This window comes from Myxine glutinosa, chromosome 2 (genome assembly GCF_964187855.1).
Source record: "Myxine glutinosa chromosome 2, kmMyxGlut1.1, whole genome shotgun sequence".
Classification (NCBI taxonomy): domain Eukaryota; kingdom Metazoa; phylum Chordata; class Myxini; order Myxiniformes; family Myxinidae; genus Myxine; species Myxine glutinosa.
The window spans coordinates 35,385,016-35,402,983 of NC_136262.1; the positions used below are offsets into that span (position 1 = coordinate 35,385,016).

The 17,968-nt window shown below is 44.5% G+C and overlaps 1 protein-coding gene across 1 annotated transcript in view; it reads right to left on the reverse strand.

The window, feature by feature from the left end:
- The window catches only part of DST (dystonin), a 390,037-nt gene that overhangs the window by 38,954 nt on the left and 333,115 nt on the right, over positions 1-17,968 (reverse strand). Inside the window, exons 77-83 of the mRNA XM_078772579.1 lie at positions 16,688-16,789; positions 14,554-14,727; positions 7,856-8,011; positions 7,466-7,666; positions 6,395-6,523; positions 5,946-6,116; positions 4,830-4,985 (exon numbers count right to left, since the gene is read on the reverse strand). Of these exons, the coding sequence (XP_078628705.1) occupies positions 4,830-4,985; positions 5,946-6,116; positions 6,395-6,523; positions 7,466-7,666; positions 7,856-8,011; positions 14,554-14,727; positions 16,688-16,789 (1,089 nt within the window). The remainder of the gene's footprint in view (positions 1-4,829; positions 4,986-5,945; positions 6,117-6,394; positions 6,524-7,465; positions 7,667-7,855; positions 8,012-14,553; positions 14,728-16,687; positions 16,790-17,968) is intronic.

Genomic DNA, 17,968 nt, shown 5'->3' on the forward strand with positions numbered 1-17,968 from the left:
ATATTTACACACTTTCTATTTTTAATGCAATGAGACTGGCTGTTCCGCAAAGCTTGCAAAGTCAAAAAGAAAGCAACACAACCATTAGCCAAAAGTCAGACAAGGGTTTTTTTGTTGCCAAGCTTCTTCATAAATCTGTGGCCTCAACTTATAAATAGCTTTTTGACATCGGAGTACGCAAAGGAATTTAAAAAAAAGCTCTCGAGATGTTTGTGGGTGATTACATCGCTGGTGTCTAAAAAGGGAAAATGGTGTTAAACAGCAAGCTGAGACGTCCTCGGTATTTTATGGGGTTTTTTTTTTGTTTAAATACATAGTCAAGGCTCATGGAAGAGCTGGAACACAGAATGGATTAGGACGCAACACAAAAAAGGAATAGCAGGAGGAGAAGGGGGAAATGCCAACAGTAAGGGCGGACAGGGAAAATTGACAGACGGACAACAGACAAACGAGGGATGTGGGTAGCAATGAGTGGTAGGGGAGGATGCAAGGGGTGGACAAGGTGGATACAGAGGAGAGGGGGGAAAGGGAGGTGTGGGGAGGGTGGTTTAGCAGTTGTAGAAAATATCATGGTTTTAGATGGGGCATGATCTGAGATCATGATGAACAGCTGTAATGAAGACCTGGAGTGAAGAAGGAGATTGAAGAGAATGTGGAGGTTGGTACTACAGGTGGGAAAAAGAGCAACAAATGAGTGGAGGTGAGCAGTGATTCTGGATTTTGGGAGTTTCACCAGGAGGGGATTGATGGTGGACCACATGTGCTTGCAGATACATGTGAGTAACGCAAGAGGGGAGGGCGGGGTGGGAGAGGGGAGGGACAGAGCACATAGAGGGAAGAGAGTGCAAGACCAGAAAGAAGGAGGAAGAAGACAGAGAGATCACCGACCTGTTTGCGATGGGAAAGTGTTAGGCCCATATACTCAGCTTAATCACAGGAGATTCAAATGATCTTGAAGGTCTTGGTTTCCACGGCATCAAACTGAGCAAAGTGTGAGGCAAGGGAGCCAGCCCAGAGGGGAGAGCAGTATTACATCAAGTTGCAGGATGAAAACTTTGTAGGTGGATAGGAGCTCAGGTGTGCCGTGGAAGGACTTTGAACGACGGAGGACGCCAAGTCGATGACTTGCTTTGGAGGCCAACTTTGAAATGTGGTTTGGCCAAGAAAGATCGTTGCTGATAGTGAGTTTGAATGAATGACTTTTGAATTTGAATTGAATGAATTTGAATTACTGAATGAATTTGAATGACTGAACCTCTTCAAGAGGGTTGTTAAGAAAGTAAATCGGATGGGAGGGTTTGCCAGACGGTCCTTCCAGAGAGAGATAGTGAGAGTGTGGGATTTCTCAGGGTTAAAAGACATTCCAAGTGTTTGACCAGTTTGTGATTCTGTCACAGTCTGAAGAGAGAGAGAAGAGGGGAAGCCTGTCTGTCTGAAGGATGAGGAATGCCATAGCATTTGAGTGAGGAATGAGTCATCAACAAAGAGATAGAGGATTTTCCAGAGAGTCAAAGAGATTAATGATGGAGACTAGGAAGAGGATGGGGCCTATACCACTGCTTTTGGCACTCCAGCATTGATGGAGAGAGGAGAAGAAAGGATTTAGTTGTGAGCCACATGTTGGCCATGAGAGTAAAGAAAGTCAGTAATCAAAGAGTGGAGTTGACCTGGGATTCCATAGGCAGAGAGTTTGGAGAGCAAGGCAGGATATGCTAGACTGTATCGAAAGCTCGAGATATGTCCTGATCTCATGTCTGCTAGTGAGGGCCTCCATCCATTGTTGGGAGAGTAGAAAGAGCATGTCCATGGTAGATTGGTAGAGTGCCTGATCTGAATCAGAGATGAGGTCATTTGTGAAAAAGAACGAAAGGTTAGCTCGGCTTTGAACAGGTTTTGAAGCTGAAAATACACCTTTGTTTCTTTCCTTATTGCAATAGTGGCACTGCTCATTTAATGTACTAGGACGTGCCCGTACGTGGGTGCCCGTTCCTTGCCAAAAAAAATAAAAAAAATGTCTTCGCCCATGCATGCATGGGCGTGCCCATGGGCCCATGGGCGTGCCCGTAAGTGCGTGATGTGACCGTACAATGAATGTATCGTCCCGACGCCGCAGCTCGGATGGCGCTGCAGTTAATCGGGCCTGTATCGGCAGAGTTATTATAAACGTGTACTACAATCGATCGTACCTTACAGCGTCTGCTCGCCACGTTCAGCATCAGTACGTCGTCACTATGACTATCCGTAAGTCCGGAAGTGACGTCCTCATTTGACTGTCCGGAAGGTCGCATATCGCAGTTACGATGAATCGCAAATTAGTTTTAATTAGTTTTAAAACATAGTTAAACGCCAACATAGCGCCAACATAGTTTGCCAACGTGAAATAAATGAATACGCTCTCAAATGTGCCGTCCGAGGCAGAGTCTGTTCGCCACGTTCGGCACACGTGATAGCTCGCTGCTCTCTGATTGGTTGAATCGTTTTTTGGACATAGCTCGGTAACTACTTCTCCGATTAATATGAAACCTTGAAAAGGCACATCCTCAGGTCCCCAGCAATATACCTGGCAAGTTTCAAGTATATCGGACCCGTGGTTGTCGAGAAACAGCGGTCACAGACACACATACACACACACATACACACACACATACACACACACATACACACACACATACACACAGAGATTACTGGAATTATAGATAGATGGCTATAATTGGTATAATGGTTATTTACATATTTGCACTCCCTATCCATGTGGGGGCAGCCTCAATGGCATTGTGAGTCGAGTGTCCACTTTGAGTCTGGCTGGTCGGCAATTCAATTCCAACCCTGGACGAGTCACACCGAAGACTTTTCAAATGATACATGCTGCTTATTTGCTTGATAAATCCCCCTGGGTTGACATTCCATGGAGAGAGGGAGGAGTGAGATTTCTCCTTAATTGTACCGCTGATTGTGGAGAGAATAGCGACAAAGCAAGTTGGTGAGCCGACACCCAGATTGCTCCAGGAAGTTACGTCACTTCCAACCTACCTGCGTTTGTCCTAATTCAAGTTCGGTGTCTCTGTGAGTGTGTGTGTCATTTGTGTAAAAGCCCCGCACTGCATGAGCCTTAGACCCTGTAAAAATAAATAAATGAATAAGAAATGTTAATGCATCTCACAAATTTCCCTCAATAGTAATGGATTCCTCTCCAAAATCAGATAACACCGAGCAAAATTAACCACTGTCACATTATTAATCTCAAATTCATCTAAAAGGAAAATAGAACCTAAAATAAAAAACAACAACATAATGAACTAGAACGGCACTCGGTAGATAGCACACCTCCGCCAAACTGAACAGTTTATCTTTTGTATCCCGCTGATATGATAGGCCGGATCTGCATCGGTACCTTAACCAATATCTAATGGGCTTGTTTTTGTCACTTACCCAACTCATCCAATAAGTTTTGTTAAAATCCGTCCAAAACCTTTTGAGACATCAAGCTATATTACTAGAATTCACCAAATGTCCGTCTGTCCGTCCGTTCGTTCGTTCGAACGTACCACAAAAATGGCTGAACCGATTGCAACGATATTTTGGGTGGGTAATCCTGGGATCTCCTGGAGTAAAATAGGGTAAAATGTTTTTCTAATTTCAGCTTTGGCCTCCAGCATTTTCAGGTTTGGACTCCCGCATAACGTTTTTTCCCTGGGTGCCGCACAAACGCCTGCACATATCGCCGCACGGCTGCACCGATCAGACTCGGTGACCTCGGACAAAGACCTTTTATAAGGACATGGGTTGAATCCCCGCTTGAGAGAACGCCAACTCCCTCCCCGTCATCACGGTCGTCTCTCCAACTCACAATCCCACGAGATATGCGGAAAGGACGACCCAAAACCAATTATCTTCTTTTTGATTCGTATATAAACATCATTAAAAGTAAACAATGACCTCGGCCAAAGTTCAAACAACGTGAGTTTAATCTCTACATGAGATAATTCCACATAGCTATTTGGGCGGTGTATAAGTTAACAGATCACTGTCTCCATCGATCTTGCCAAGGCCGTAACACCTATCGGCTCAAAATCCTTTTAACTGTTGACTTGGTCGTTTTTACAATGAAGGAAACATTAACAATGTTGTTAAAAGTTTATTTTGTGATTAATTTGTGATTGGAGTTATGTTGTTTGGAATAAAAAAAGAGATATTGAGTTCAAGTAAATGACGACATGCCATGATGGTTTCTACCTTAAAAAACGTGAACTTCGCGGATCGTCATATGCAGATTCGCCACGGACCCATGATCGATGTTTCTATACGTGAACGTACCTGTTTGTTTTTGAACGGGTACGTTTTTCATGGAAGTCCTTCACGAACTTGCTGTCCATGTCTGACGTGCGACTGAGGGTGCTACAGGAATGTGGAATTTATTGGTTTCATGCTTTAGCATTCACCCTATCTGCATTGCCTGTTTGCTTTTGGCCTCCCACCCGTGCGTAGCATGGGTATCTTACATAATCTTATATACATACATAATCAATACATAATCTTATCTTACATAATACATAATCTCTCAAAGGTGAAGAATCACTTTAAAATTCTCGGATCCAGATCTGGATCTGCATCTTCACCAAAATCTAATCATTTTGTCCTTGTCATATACCCAATGCCTCCATCAAATTTCGGCCGTATCCGTCCACAACGTTTTGAGATATCCCATTCACAAACAAAACGACAGACGGGTGAAAACATAACCCCCATCCATGGCGGAGGTAAACATATAACTTTACACCATTTTCCTGTGCACTGTTTGTATGGTCCACTTGAGCTGAGGTGGTGCATACCTTGTGCTCATCCAGCTGGAATAGTATTGTTTCAAGTATGAGGCTTGGAGGTGATGCTGAATTGAGCATGTGCTCCGCATGCGTGAGCCAGTTGATAAAATCCTGCAGATTATTGTGGAATTCTGTTGCCATCGAGACAGCCTCTTCCAGCTTAACCTATGGGAGACATTAGAGACAGCATTGTGAACAGAATGATGTGAAGAATCGTCACAAAACACATTTTGAGACAAACAGGAAGAGCAGAGTCAGCCTCAGCTGACAATTTACTTGTGGTCCACAAGTACGCATGTGTGTGTGTGTGTGTGCATGCATGTGTATGTATGTGTGTATGTGTATGTATGTGTGTTTTTTACATATAATCAAGAGAACTGCATCGACTCCATTTGGGATTGAAATGATTAGTTTGTGGATTTATGTTTAAGTCAATCTTTTCTCAACAGTGTTGTAATGCAATCCAGAGCATAGTCAGACTGCTCACATAAATTTTATCTTTCTCTCAAATGTATTCACCCTTCATTTATTCTGTCAAGACAAAGTGTCAGGCAATAATAACTATCATAAATTAAAGAATATGGATACATATCTTCAATATTATGACAAATTCATGTTTGAAATTTGTGATTTGAGAAAGCTTAGCATTTATTTAAGTGGAATCATACTTTTGCACCCCACTGTATGTATGGGACATAAATATCATAAATGTCAGTCTGCAAAGACCTGAGAGCCAGATGTATGCACTCCTAGTTTGGAGGTGATGTGTCAGCATAATTTATGTGCATGATGTAAATGTCATGTCACATCTAGGGTCAGCATGCTTCTTTTGTGTGTATATATATATATATCCATGTACACAATAACAATTTACGGTGGTGTTTTTGCAGATTTATAACAAATCAAAATATTCTGAAAACAATTGACTCAAAACATGATTTCAACAAGCGTTGAGCTGCTGCACTGTATGTATGTCAGCTTGTTATGGCAGGACACTATTTTCCAGTTTATGTGATGTGAATTATAATTATGCAGCATTACCCTCACCCTACTGTACAGCAGGTAATATCAGCAGTACTATTCTGAAGCACAAAAGGAAACAAACGCTAAACGAACATTCCTTACCCTGCGCTCTGCAGCCTTGGCACACACATTCTGCCAACGCTGTTCCAGCGAGTGCAACACTTGCGTCGTGTTGGTCGATGACGACTTCTTTCCGGCAGAGAGGACATCCACTCCACGCTCCATCAAGGACAGGTACGTTGGTTCACGTTTATCCAGATCTGCGCACAGCTCCTGCATGACAGTGAGAAGGAGATGTATGTGAGCCTATGTAACATTGAAATAGGTAACATTGAAAACCTATGAACTGTGTAGATTTTCTGGAATGCTGGCTGATCTCACCTTTGTACATGTAAAGTTTACCTTGAGGGAAACCTCAAAGCAATGGATAGTTTTAAAGTTCTAATATTTTTTCCATAAAACATAAAAGTCTCCCATGAATATCACATGACTTCTCCACCCAATTACATCACTCACATCCATATCCAAAGCTATGCATTCTCCTCTCATACCAGATGTGCATTGAGCTGATCTCGTGATGTGTCCGGAAGTCCGCCAAAAGGCCGCGATAACAGCAGCTGAGCCTCCACCTTTCCCAGCCAGGCGAGCAATGCATGAATTTCTCCCTGAAAGCCTTGCGCCTGGTTGAAGAAACAGTGACATCGATGCCATGCAATTTTATCACATACTGTCCATCCCGCTATAAGACAGAATAATGGAGTCTGCTGGACGATTTTAAAAGCTCAGGAGGATTGTGGAATGTTTGACAAATGTTGAATGATTCTAAAGGCCAATCATTGTGCACGTTATCTCTTCACCACATGTGGTGCTTACTTATCATTTCGTTGGACGTTTTATCGGATCCTGCTCCATATGCACTGACATTTGCTCGATTCAAATCCTGCTCCGTTAAAGGAGCATCTGACATCTCGATGAGTAAACCGTTATGTGATCGTAAACCTTTCTCATTAGTGTCCTAAAACAAGAGCAACAAGACCGATAGTTTAGCAACGGTGTAGCTGGGCTTGGATCTGCTGCTCCCCTGTCATGTGACCAGATCCTCAGCTATGATTGGTGGACGTTTGTGAGGAACATACATACATACATACACCTGACGGACAGACAAACGCTGTTCCAGATGACATTGCATTATGGTCTACACTGTAAAAAATATGGCTACTGAACCACGTGACAGATGACATCAATTTTTTTTACTCGACCAATTTATCCCAAGATCACGCTCATTGAATTTCATACTGATCGGATCAAGCATTCTCTTTGTAGATTTATGACGTCACAATGAAGGCCACCTATGGCATCATCATTAACATGTTATTCCTCATGGTGAGTATTTTACAATGAGCCACCTTTAAAATTTTCCATGGAGCGGTTTCGGAGATATAGAGGTGCCAAGTTTTTAGGTTTTTCCAAGATGGCGCCCGTACCACGTAACTTATGACGTGACATAAGGATAGATATGAACCTTCAGCTATTCAATTATAGGAAGTGAGATTTTGGGAAAAACTGAAATAGCAATGATTGCATGAGGTTTGTGACACCTAGACTGCTTGGTTCAACACCACCTGGCTCAATGCACTCTCCAACTTCTTCTGCCTCAGCTCAGTCTCCTTAAGCAGGTTTTCCCAGCGCTTCTGCAGGCGATTCAGCTTTTGCCGTAGCACACTGCCTGCCACGTCTCCATCACCCGTCCGCACAAGCTCACCTCCAGCCTGTGCCACGTTCTCCAGTGTGGCCTTGTGTGCCAATACATCATTACGCAACACCTGAGTAGGATAGTGGTTATTGATAAGCAGGAGTTGTGGCAGAGGTTTATAATGTCATCAGCATTTTGTTTCCTCAAAAAGGTCCATCTACGACTATATAACACTCACTGTGGATGAAAATAGATGTAAAGAAATGTTTAAAAATGCAAATGTCTCCTTTAGACTGCACAGACACCAGGCTGGCCTTACGTGGTGCTTGGCAAGCTCGATCTCAATCTCTTTTGGATCTTCTCGAATTGGTTTTTGCTCGGCGAGGAGGTCCTCGGTGTGACTCAACCAGGACAGAAGCTCCTCCAGGGCATGCTGGAACTGTCCCAGTGCAAGGAGCGATGATTCGAGCTTGTGCTGCCGAACATCACACGCACGCACGCACACACACACACACACACACACACACACACACACACACACACACACACACACACACACACACACACACACACACACACACGTCAGACAATACTGATAATAAAATGGTTTAAAACATAGTACAACTTCCATTAAGCCTTTGTGGTTTTGGAAACTCACAATGTATGATGTTATTCGTCTACATTTAGCCATAGGAAGTCCTAATTAAGTATATATTGTATTATAGGCAACGATATGTTTAGAACTCCCATCAGGTGGTCATGAGGGAACAAACAATCATTTTTCCACATGGTCTGTAATTGTCCTGCCATCGTAGTTTTTCCTCCTCCAGTACTTATTTAATGGCCACAATTAATTCCACCTTCCCGTGGCGTCAGCTGAGGTGGGAAGTTCGGCCTAAGTCTTTTGACGAACCAGTTGCCTGGGCCTGACGTTCGACTGGAGCCGATTTCGGCAGACATTTAAAATTTAGCCAGGGTGCTTGTAATAACTCACCTACTCTTTGTGAAGGACACTGAGATCTTAAACATCCACAAACTAATGGCAGCATAGGGGACACACAGCTTAACGTCCATCTTAGGGACGGTGCACTCTGTGATGGAACGCTCTGCCTGTGAAATACCAATCTGAGTTTATAGTCAGATTGATGATGGAATCCAGACTAGACAACTCAAAGGGAGGTGTGCTACCTCCGCATCTAATCCTGTCGGACTGCCATTGTATTTTTTTTTTTTGTATACAAGATCGAGGCTCGTGTAAGAGCTAACATTAATGACAAAAAAAAAAAAAACGGACACAAAAGACAAAATAAGAAAGACGGACACAAGTCCAAAGACGTCCAAAGAAGAAAGACGTCCAAAGACGGACATAAATAAGAAATAAATAAGAAAACGGACACATGACAAAAAGACAAAAGCGGGAGACAAATGGGGAGAGAGGGGGAAGCACACAAGTACAACATTTGAGAGCAGGGACATCGGGAGATCTGTGGGAGGGAGAGGGCTTGGGGAGAGGAGGCGTGGGAAGGGGGTTGTGGGAGGCGGGGTGGAGAGGTAAAAAAACAAAACACATGGACACAGCGAGGACTTCCAGGAAAGAAGTCGGTATTTCAGAAAAGTGGATCTGGGGTGAATTAACGGGGGTAGAAAAGATCAAGGTTTTGGATGGGGGAAGATAAGAGATGGTGGTGAACAGCTGTTTTAAAGACCTGGAGGGAGGAGTGGGATTGAAGAGAGTGAGGGAGTTTTTTTTTTTTTTTTTTGTATACAAGATCGAGGCTCGTGAAAGAGCTAACATTAATCACACAAAAAGACAAACCGACACACAAAACACAAAAAACAAGGGGAGCGGCAGACAAGATGGGGAGAGAGGGGGAAGGACACAAAAGAGAGGGGGAAGAGGGGAAAGGACACAAACACAACATTTGAGAGCAGGGACATCGGGAGGACTTGGGGGGAGGTGGGAGAGGATTAAAACATATGAACACTGCAAGGACTCTGGGGTGAATTACCGGGGGTAGAAAAGATCAAGGTTTTCGATGGGGAACGATAAGAGATGGTGGTGAACAGCTGTTTTAAAGACCTGGAGGGAGGAGTGGGATTGAAGGGAGTGGGGGAGTTTGTTCCAGAGGCGGGAGAAAAGGGGAATGAAAGAGTGAAGGTGAGCAGAGAGCCTAGACTTTGGCAGTTTAACCATAAGAGGGTTGCAGGCAGATCTTGTGCGACCTGAAGGAATATTGGGGGGACAGAGCACAGAGAGAGCTGGGGGAGCAAGGCCGGAGAGGAGTCGGTAGAAGACAGAAAGACCACCAACCTGCCTGCGGTGAGTGAGTGAAAGGCCCTCGGCGTTGACTACATCGCAGGAGATTCCAATGATTCTGAAAGCTTTGGCCTCAACAGCGTGAAGCCGAGCAAGGTGTGAGGCAGGAGCACCAGCCCAGAGGGGGGAACAGTATTCCATTGAGCTGCGGATGAAAGCCTTGTATGTGGTGAGGAGCTCAGGTGTGCCAAGGAAGGACTTCGCACGACGGAGGATGGCCCAGTCGGCGACTGGCTTTGGAGGCCAGCTTGGAAATGTGGTTTTCCCAAGAAAGATCATGGCAGATAGTGAGACCCAAAAGCTTGAGCGACAGAACTTCTTGGAGAGGATTGTTGAGAAAGTAGATGGGAGGGTTGTCCAGTCGGTCCTTTCGGAGAGACATTGTAAGAGTGTGAGATTTGTCAGGATTGAAAGACATGTTCCACTTGTTTGACCAGTCTGTGATTTTGTCCAGGTCTGCAGAGAGTGAGGAGGCTGCAGACTGCCGATCTGAGGGATGAGGAATGGAGCGACAGAGAGTAGAGTCGTCAGCAAAGAGATAGAGAGGATTTTCAAGAGAGTCAGAGAGATCATTGATGAAGACCAGAAAAAGCACAGGGCCCAGAACACTACCATGGGGATCTCCAGCCTGAACAGGAAGAGGAGATGAGAGAAACCCATTCAGGGCCACACGTTGACTACGACCAGAGAGGAAGTCCGCCAGCCATGCGTGGAGATTTCCATGGATACCAAAGGAGGAGAGTTTGGAGAGCAGAGCAGGGTGCCAGACCGTATCGAAGGCACGTGAAATGTCAAGGGAGACTGCTCTAATTTCCTGTTTGGCGTTGAGGACCTCCATCCATTGTTGAGAAAGCAGAAGCAGCATGTCCAGAGTAGAGTGACCAGGTCTGAAACCAAATTGATGATCAGAGATCAAGCCATTGGAGAAGAGGAAAGAATTAATATCTGAAGCAATGATGGATTCCATGACTTTGCTGATAATTGGGAGAAGGCTGATTGGTCTGTAGTTGCTGGGATCTGTTTTTGCACCTTTTTTGTGCAAAGCGGTGATGTTGGCTGATTTCCAAGCAGATGGCAGATGACCTTGAGCAAAACAGAGGGTGAAGAGAACAGAAAGAGGGAGTGAAAGAGCAGAAGAACATGATTTTAGGACCCGTGGGCTGATGCCGTCAGGACCAGTTGCAGAATCAGAGTCGAGGGTTGACAGAAACTTTTCCACCTTGTCAGGAGGAAAGGACACAGAGTCCAGGAGCAGCTGGGTACGACTGGGTACGGTGGGTACAGAGAGGGATGGGTTTGGGACACAAGATTTAGAGGCAAACACAGAGTTGAGGCATTCAGCTTTTTCACGTGCGGAGTCAGCCGTTAAGCCGTTTGAGGTGAGGGAGGGGATGGAGGGGGAACAAACACCAGAAACAGATTTGACCAGACACCACCAGGATTTGGAAGAGGGAGACAGATAAGAGAGTTCGGTCTTGAGAATGGTGAGATATTGTTTCCTGGCTCTCCTGAGGGTGGACACACACTTGTTTCGGGCTTTGTGAAAGGAAATGAGATTTCCTTCCGTTGGATTTGCTTTCCAGGAGACGAAAGCAAGTTGTTTCAGGGCAACAGCCTCACCACAAGATTCCGTGTACCATGGACGGGAGGAAGGGTATGACAACTGAAGACGAGATGGTATAAATCTGTGCATGAGAGAGAGCAATTTACTTTGAAAGAATTCCCAGGATGAGTTGATGTCAGAGGCGGTAGAGATGGGAGACCAGTCCAGATGATTGATGGCTGCTTGAAGACCGTGCGAGTTGGCCTGAGTGAAACGCCAGACTCGTCGACGCTGAGGAGGCTCTCTGAGAATGGTCAGAGAGATGTCCACTTTGACAAGCACATGATCAGATGAGCCGATTGGAGCAGAAGAAGAGCAGCAGACATTTTCAGGGAAGTTTGTCATAACCAAATCCAGAAGAGAAGATGCTCCGTTGACTGAGATCCGGGTCGGGAAATTGACAGATTGTGTCAGTCCCAGTGAGTCGCAGAAGTCCTTTGCTGAAGAGCCATGGCTGGTGAGAGAGGTACCCACACCCAGCCAACTGGCATGGTGACAATTGAAATCACCACATATGAGGAAGAGAGAGTTGGGATGGGTAGATAGAAGTTGGTCCATATTATCAGACAGTGAGATGTAGATGGAGTCATCGCTGATTGGTGGACGGTACAACACACATATGAACAAAAGGTGGGAGCGAAGGGGAAGCCGTAGCCAAAGGTATTCCTGGGGGTGAGGTGGAGAGAGGGCAGTGGAGGGCGAGTGAGGAAGAGAGTTTTTTATAAAGATAGCAACCCCACCTCCAGGACGAGGCTCAGGTCTATCATACCGGAGGAGGGAGTAACCTGGGAGAGATACCAAGGCATCAGAGACATCATGAAGGAGGAAAGTTTCTGTTAAGCAGATCACATCTGGTTTGTCAGAAGCAACCTGTATGGAGAGGTCAGTCAAGTTTGAGCGAAGGCCCCGGATGTTTGAGGTCCATACCGTTAATGAAGAGGAAGGGGGAGCATCGGGTCCAGAACAGGGGGGGGGGGGGAGGGGTAGGGTAAGATGTGGAAGAGGAGGAAGAGGTAGGGAGAGCTGTTGAAGGTGTGTCAGAGATTTCAGAATAGCTTGGAGAAAGGGAAGAATGGGGCGGACAAAAGGTTTGATGGAGATTGGGTGAGGCACAGTGAGGTGTTATTTGAGGAGGGGGAAGAGCAAGGCAGAAGGTTTGGGGAGATGAAGGTGAAAGTTGGAAGGAGGAAGAAGCAGGGAGGATGCTTTGAGGAGGAGGGGTGAGAGGGGAGTCTAGGAGGGGAGGAGCGAGGGAGAGTCTCGGAGGGGAGGGGTGTGGGAGGAGTTTAGGAGGGAGGGGAGGGAAGGGGCAAGGGGGGAGATTTGAAAGGGATGGGTGATGGGGAGGATTTGGAGGGGAGGGGTGAGATTGGATTTTGAAAAGTGTACGATTCATGGGAAACGAACATTTTTTGCAAAATGAGTTTGAGACCTTCGAGTCAAAAATACGTTTGAGGACACTGGAGGAGGGATGGAGTTCTGGATAGTTTATGGAATGTAGAAAGGAGGAACTGTAAGAGATGGTATTATATATATTTTTTGGAATGAATAGATTTGGTGAGCAAGACGAAAGCATCCTTTTGTAGGAAAAGAAGAAAAGGGTGTTATAATATATGAGAGAAAATAGTTGTTCAGGGGAGAGATTATACATTTCTAACCGCGTGATCGCGAACGAAGAATGAACGAACAAAAAGAACAACAAATAAACGAATAAGACCTGGGAAGGGAAAAAAAAATTTGGGTTTTTTTTTTTTTTTTTTGTGAGTACAGATATTAAACAAGGAGGTACGGGGTGAACGACTGGTACGAAACAGAGAACGAAAATAATTTCAGCGCATTCGACGAATCGCTGAGAGAAAAACAAACCACAAGGTCGGAGTCGGTACGGTAGTCTAAGCCTACGAGTACTAGGCCGCAGAATACTCGATACCATTAACCGACGATTGTGTATACATGTACGAAAAATTAGCACCGAAAATTTACCAAAAGATACGCTATAGGTACATACACCGAAAGATAGATACAGTCTCGACAAAAACACAATTGAGAAATATCACTTAGCTTCGAAAGCGTGAGCGCATGGAACAGCTTCGAAAAGACGTGACCTCCAAGGAGTTTGTTCCAGAGGCAGGAGAAAAGAGGCATGAAAGAGTGAAGGTGAGCAGAGAGTCTTGATTTTGGCGGTTTCACCAGAAGAGGGTTGCTGGCACATCTTGTGTGACCTGTAGGAATATTTGGGGGACAGAGCCCAGAGAGAGCTGGGGGAGCAAGGCCGGAGAGGAGTCGGTAGAGGACAGAAAGACCACCAACCTGCCTGCGGTGAGTGAGTGAAAGGCCCTCGGAGTTAGCTTCATTGTGGGAGATTGCAATGATTCTGAAAGCTTTGGTTTCAACAGCGTGAATCCGAGCTAGGTGTGAGGCAGGAGTACCGGCCCAGAGGGGAGAGCAGTATTCCATTGAGCTGCGGATGAAAGCTTTGTATGTGGTGAGGAGCTCAGGTGTGCCAAGGAAGGACTTCGCACGACGGAGGATGCCCAGTCGGCGACTGGCTTTGGAGGCCAGCTTGGAAATGTGGTTTTCCCAGGAAAGATCATGGCAGATAGTGAGACCCAAGAGCTTGAGTGACAGAACTTCTTGGAGAGGATTGTTCAGAAAGTAGATGGGAGGGTTTTCCAGACAGTCTTTTCAGAGAGACATTAAGTATTGTTTTGCCATGTAATAAATACAATTACCCATTTATGGTATTTCCCATTTATTTATTAAATTTGGATATCATGATGCATGGAAGAGTGAATACTTAATATTATTATTGTATTATATTTATTTCACTGTAAACTGGAAAAGTTTACATAAAAAGGCTTGCATTGCCTTTCCTAATTGTTATAGTTCATAATAATACAGAATATCGAATTGTACAGTATTATGCAATATTTTGCATTGTTTTTTCATTGCTTATGTAAAGTTTTTGCCTTAAAAGGATTGCAATGGAGTCTTACTCGAGCAAACTACACATTGTGCTGAATAACGATGCACCGTGTTGAAATGTACCACACTGAAATGCATTACACTGCACTTTAGGTTATAGGCGCTCTCCTACCTGTCGAGTGATGATCTTGCTGTTCAGTGAGGCCCACTGGCGGCGCAGCTCACGGAGTGGAGCCTCGAGCACGTCCTTGCTTGTTGTTCCCTCGGCTTTCCTCTGTAGCACCTCTCCTTGGTGACTCAACTTCTCCATCTCGATCTGCTGCTGGTATGTCTCCTCCTTGAATGCCTACAACACACAAGGAAAGGAAAACAAGAAAGAGCAATCAGAGATTGCAGACCCTCGCCAGGACGTGTTTGTGTGGTGTTTATGAGCTGCTGTGTTTGTGTGGTTTGTTTTGTGTGATGTTTATTAGCTGCTGTGTTTGCGTGGTTTATTGACGACGTAGATTTATGTTCAATCCAATGTGACAGCCGAACCATGTGAACAAATGACGTCATCTCACTGTAATTCACCAAATGTCCCTCCGTCCGTTCGAAGGTACCGCAAAAATGGCTCAACCGATCGCAACGATATTTTGGGTGGGTAATTCTGGGACCCCCTGGAGTAAAATTGGCTATATTGTTTTTCCATTTTTTGGTTTTTCCAAACACAATGGAATAATATTTACCGATATGAACAGTGATGTGGTTTTTGTTGAAATTCTACGTACCAGGAGAGAGTAGATCGACTCCTGACGAACTCTTCCTATATAAACGTGCGGCTCTGAAGAAACACGGCAACGTGTGCAAAGCGACTGAGAAACAGGTGTAGCGGCCGCTTCCGTGTTACAGATTCGGCACACACTCTTCACACATAAACGTGCGACTGAGAAAGACGTGTAGCGGCCGCTTCCGTTTTGCAGATTCGTCGCGTGCTCTTCCGCATCTCAACGGTTATGTTGTCATCCATCGCAAAATACAACTGAATGCAAGTTTAGAATGCAAGTACACGAAAAAAAACGAAATACAGTTTACCTGAAGAGATATGTTTTTAACACGCACGAAAGCAATACGACGTCATTGACCGCCATGAAAATCCGCGAAGTATTTTACGGTATTAAGACTGAGCCGCTCTTTACATACTTCAGGCCAAATAAAAAAACACCAGTTGATCGTCCGGATTTTAAAAAAAGAAAAGGAGGATGAGGCCCTTTTAATTCAATCTTTTTTCAAAATTGGTGCCATGTACTGTTTAGATTTTGATGATTTGCGTGTGATATGATTGAACGGATGTTTACATAAATCGTTTAAAATAAAAAAAGCCTTCCATTTCCGATATTTTGCCTTTTCATTTGGGCCTCCCAAATGAAGCCCCACCTGTAGGGCGGGTACCATTGCTAGTCAATTTAATTCTCCCATATCATTTTTGTTTAGATAATGCTCAATAAATTTCAAACTGATCGGATCAAGCATTCTACTTATCTAATTATGACGTCATAATGAAGGCTCTGATGACATCATAATGAATATATGGTGTTCTCCATGTGGAGTACTTGACAATGAGCCATGTCTCAATTTTTTCCATGGAGCGGTTTCGGAGATATAGAGGTGCAACGTTTTTCGGTTTTTCCAAGATGGCGCCCATACCACGTGATCTACTATGTCATAATTATCATTTTAAAATTCTATAGGAGGAGACACTCCTATAGTGAAAATTTCTTGTCAATCCAACCAACGGTTGCAGACAAAAGCACACTCACGTTCGGTGCAGACAAACGCACAAACGGACCCAAATGTAAAACCCTCTCCTATGGCGCGGGTAATAATGCTTGTAGATCAGTCCTAGTCTTTGAGATGTAGGTCAAATACCTGCTATTTGTATATAATCCCACGCTCCCGGTCTATCACTCTCATTCCATCCTAGAGAGATGAAACAAATGGCAATTCTTGGTTGACATAAAAATTTGGTGGTCATGTGCTTATGTCACCAGCTCTATCTTAAGAGTAGTTTTGTGACCCACGATTTGAAGAAACATTTCATTTACTCCCCTCATCACTATATCTCCTACCCTTTCCTTTGCTTTTTCCCCAATGTAATGCTGCCTTTTCCACTTCATGGCGCACAGCGTATGGCAAGCTGCAGGTGTGGAACAAAATCCCAAAGCAGTTTGGGTTACAATCAACTCCCAAATTTTCTGTCAGAGCAAGGTGCAGCGAATGAATAACAACCAGAAGGGTTCTTCAGGGTAGGTCTGGTCCACCGTTACCTTCAATTCCTCCATTTGCTGTTTGACTGTGTTCAGCTCTGTGCCGACTGGAGACATCACCATTAGCTGGGCCTCAGCAGAGTCCAGCCAATCAAATAAGTTCTTTGGGGACAGAGGAAAAGGAGGAAATTGTGAAAATCACTTGATAGGCAGCTGCAATTATGAGAACATGCAAGAAAGTAAGTAAAAGGAAAGGTTATTTGGCTCAAGATAAATTATGAGCAAATGTCACGCAATGATAAATGTCATAAAGATAAATGCAGATTTTGGACAACCAGTTTTATGTTCTCATCTGGAGGGACAGCATACTGTGAAATGCTAACCCCCCCCTGCTGCATAAAACGGTCATTTTTAGATATATCAGACAATGTCAGGGTTGACCGGCCCAATGACGGAAACACTTCCAACCCGGCTATCCTAAAAAAAACCATAAATTCCAGGATCTTCCTTCCCTTAATTATCTTAAACTATAAAATGTGACCGCAATGCCTCAATATTATTATTCCTACAGTTGAGCATCACAAAAGTGTGTTTGAAACATGTGTGTGATGTATGGTAAGAGGAAATCGATGAACGGTGCTATGTGAGAGAGTATATAAATCATGATTCCAGGTGGATGCATTCATAAGCACGTGTGCCAAGAGCTGCTGTGTGCCCACATCTCCGACGGGTACTTCCCATGCGGTTTGGCTATTGTAAATGACAAGCTGTAAACGGTTTCAATCAGACCGAGCACCCTGAGGATCACACCAAGTGCCTGGAGAGGAAACCAGCTTCCTTCTGACAACATATTTCGAAAGGAAATTCATTCACACAGCCCAACCACCTCTTCTCATCCCCCAATTTGGAGGCAATGGGGAATGTTTTGCAGAGTCCGTGGCCTTGAGTATTTGCAGCTTTGTTTAAGTGGATAACGAAGAGCAAGATCCTGGGGCAGCATTCCAGACATCCCATGTCACCAGTGGACCAGACTAAGGGGGCAGAGGAGGCTAAAATTTAAATACATTACCATCGGCTAGGAATCGGCGCGATATGCGCTGGAAGGTTGATCGGGATTGCCTCAATGTGCAAAAATGAGGAGGAGAATTCCATGAGAATAATTACCTCCAGATATTTGGAATTTATACCAATGAAGTGGGGAAAAGTCAAATTCCTGAAGTATCTGAAAGAGACGTGTTACTGGAGCTCTCTTTCATTCGAAACACGTCCTCCGTTCGACTAAACAGGCTTTGACTGAAGCAAGAGGAATAAATACAAAGGATAATCCAGGCATGCAGATTA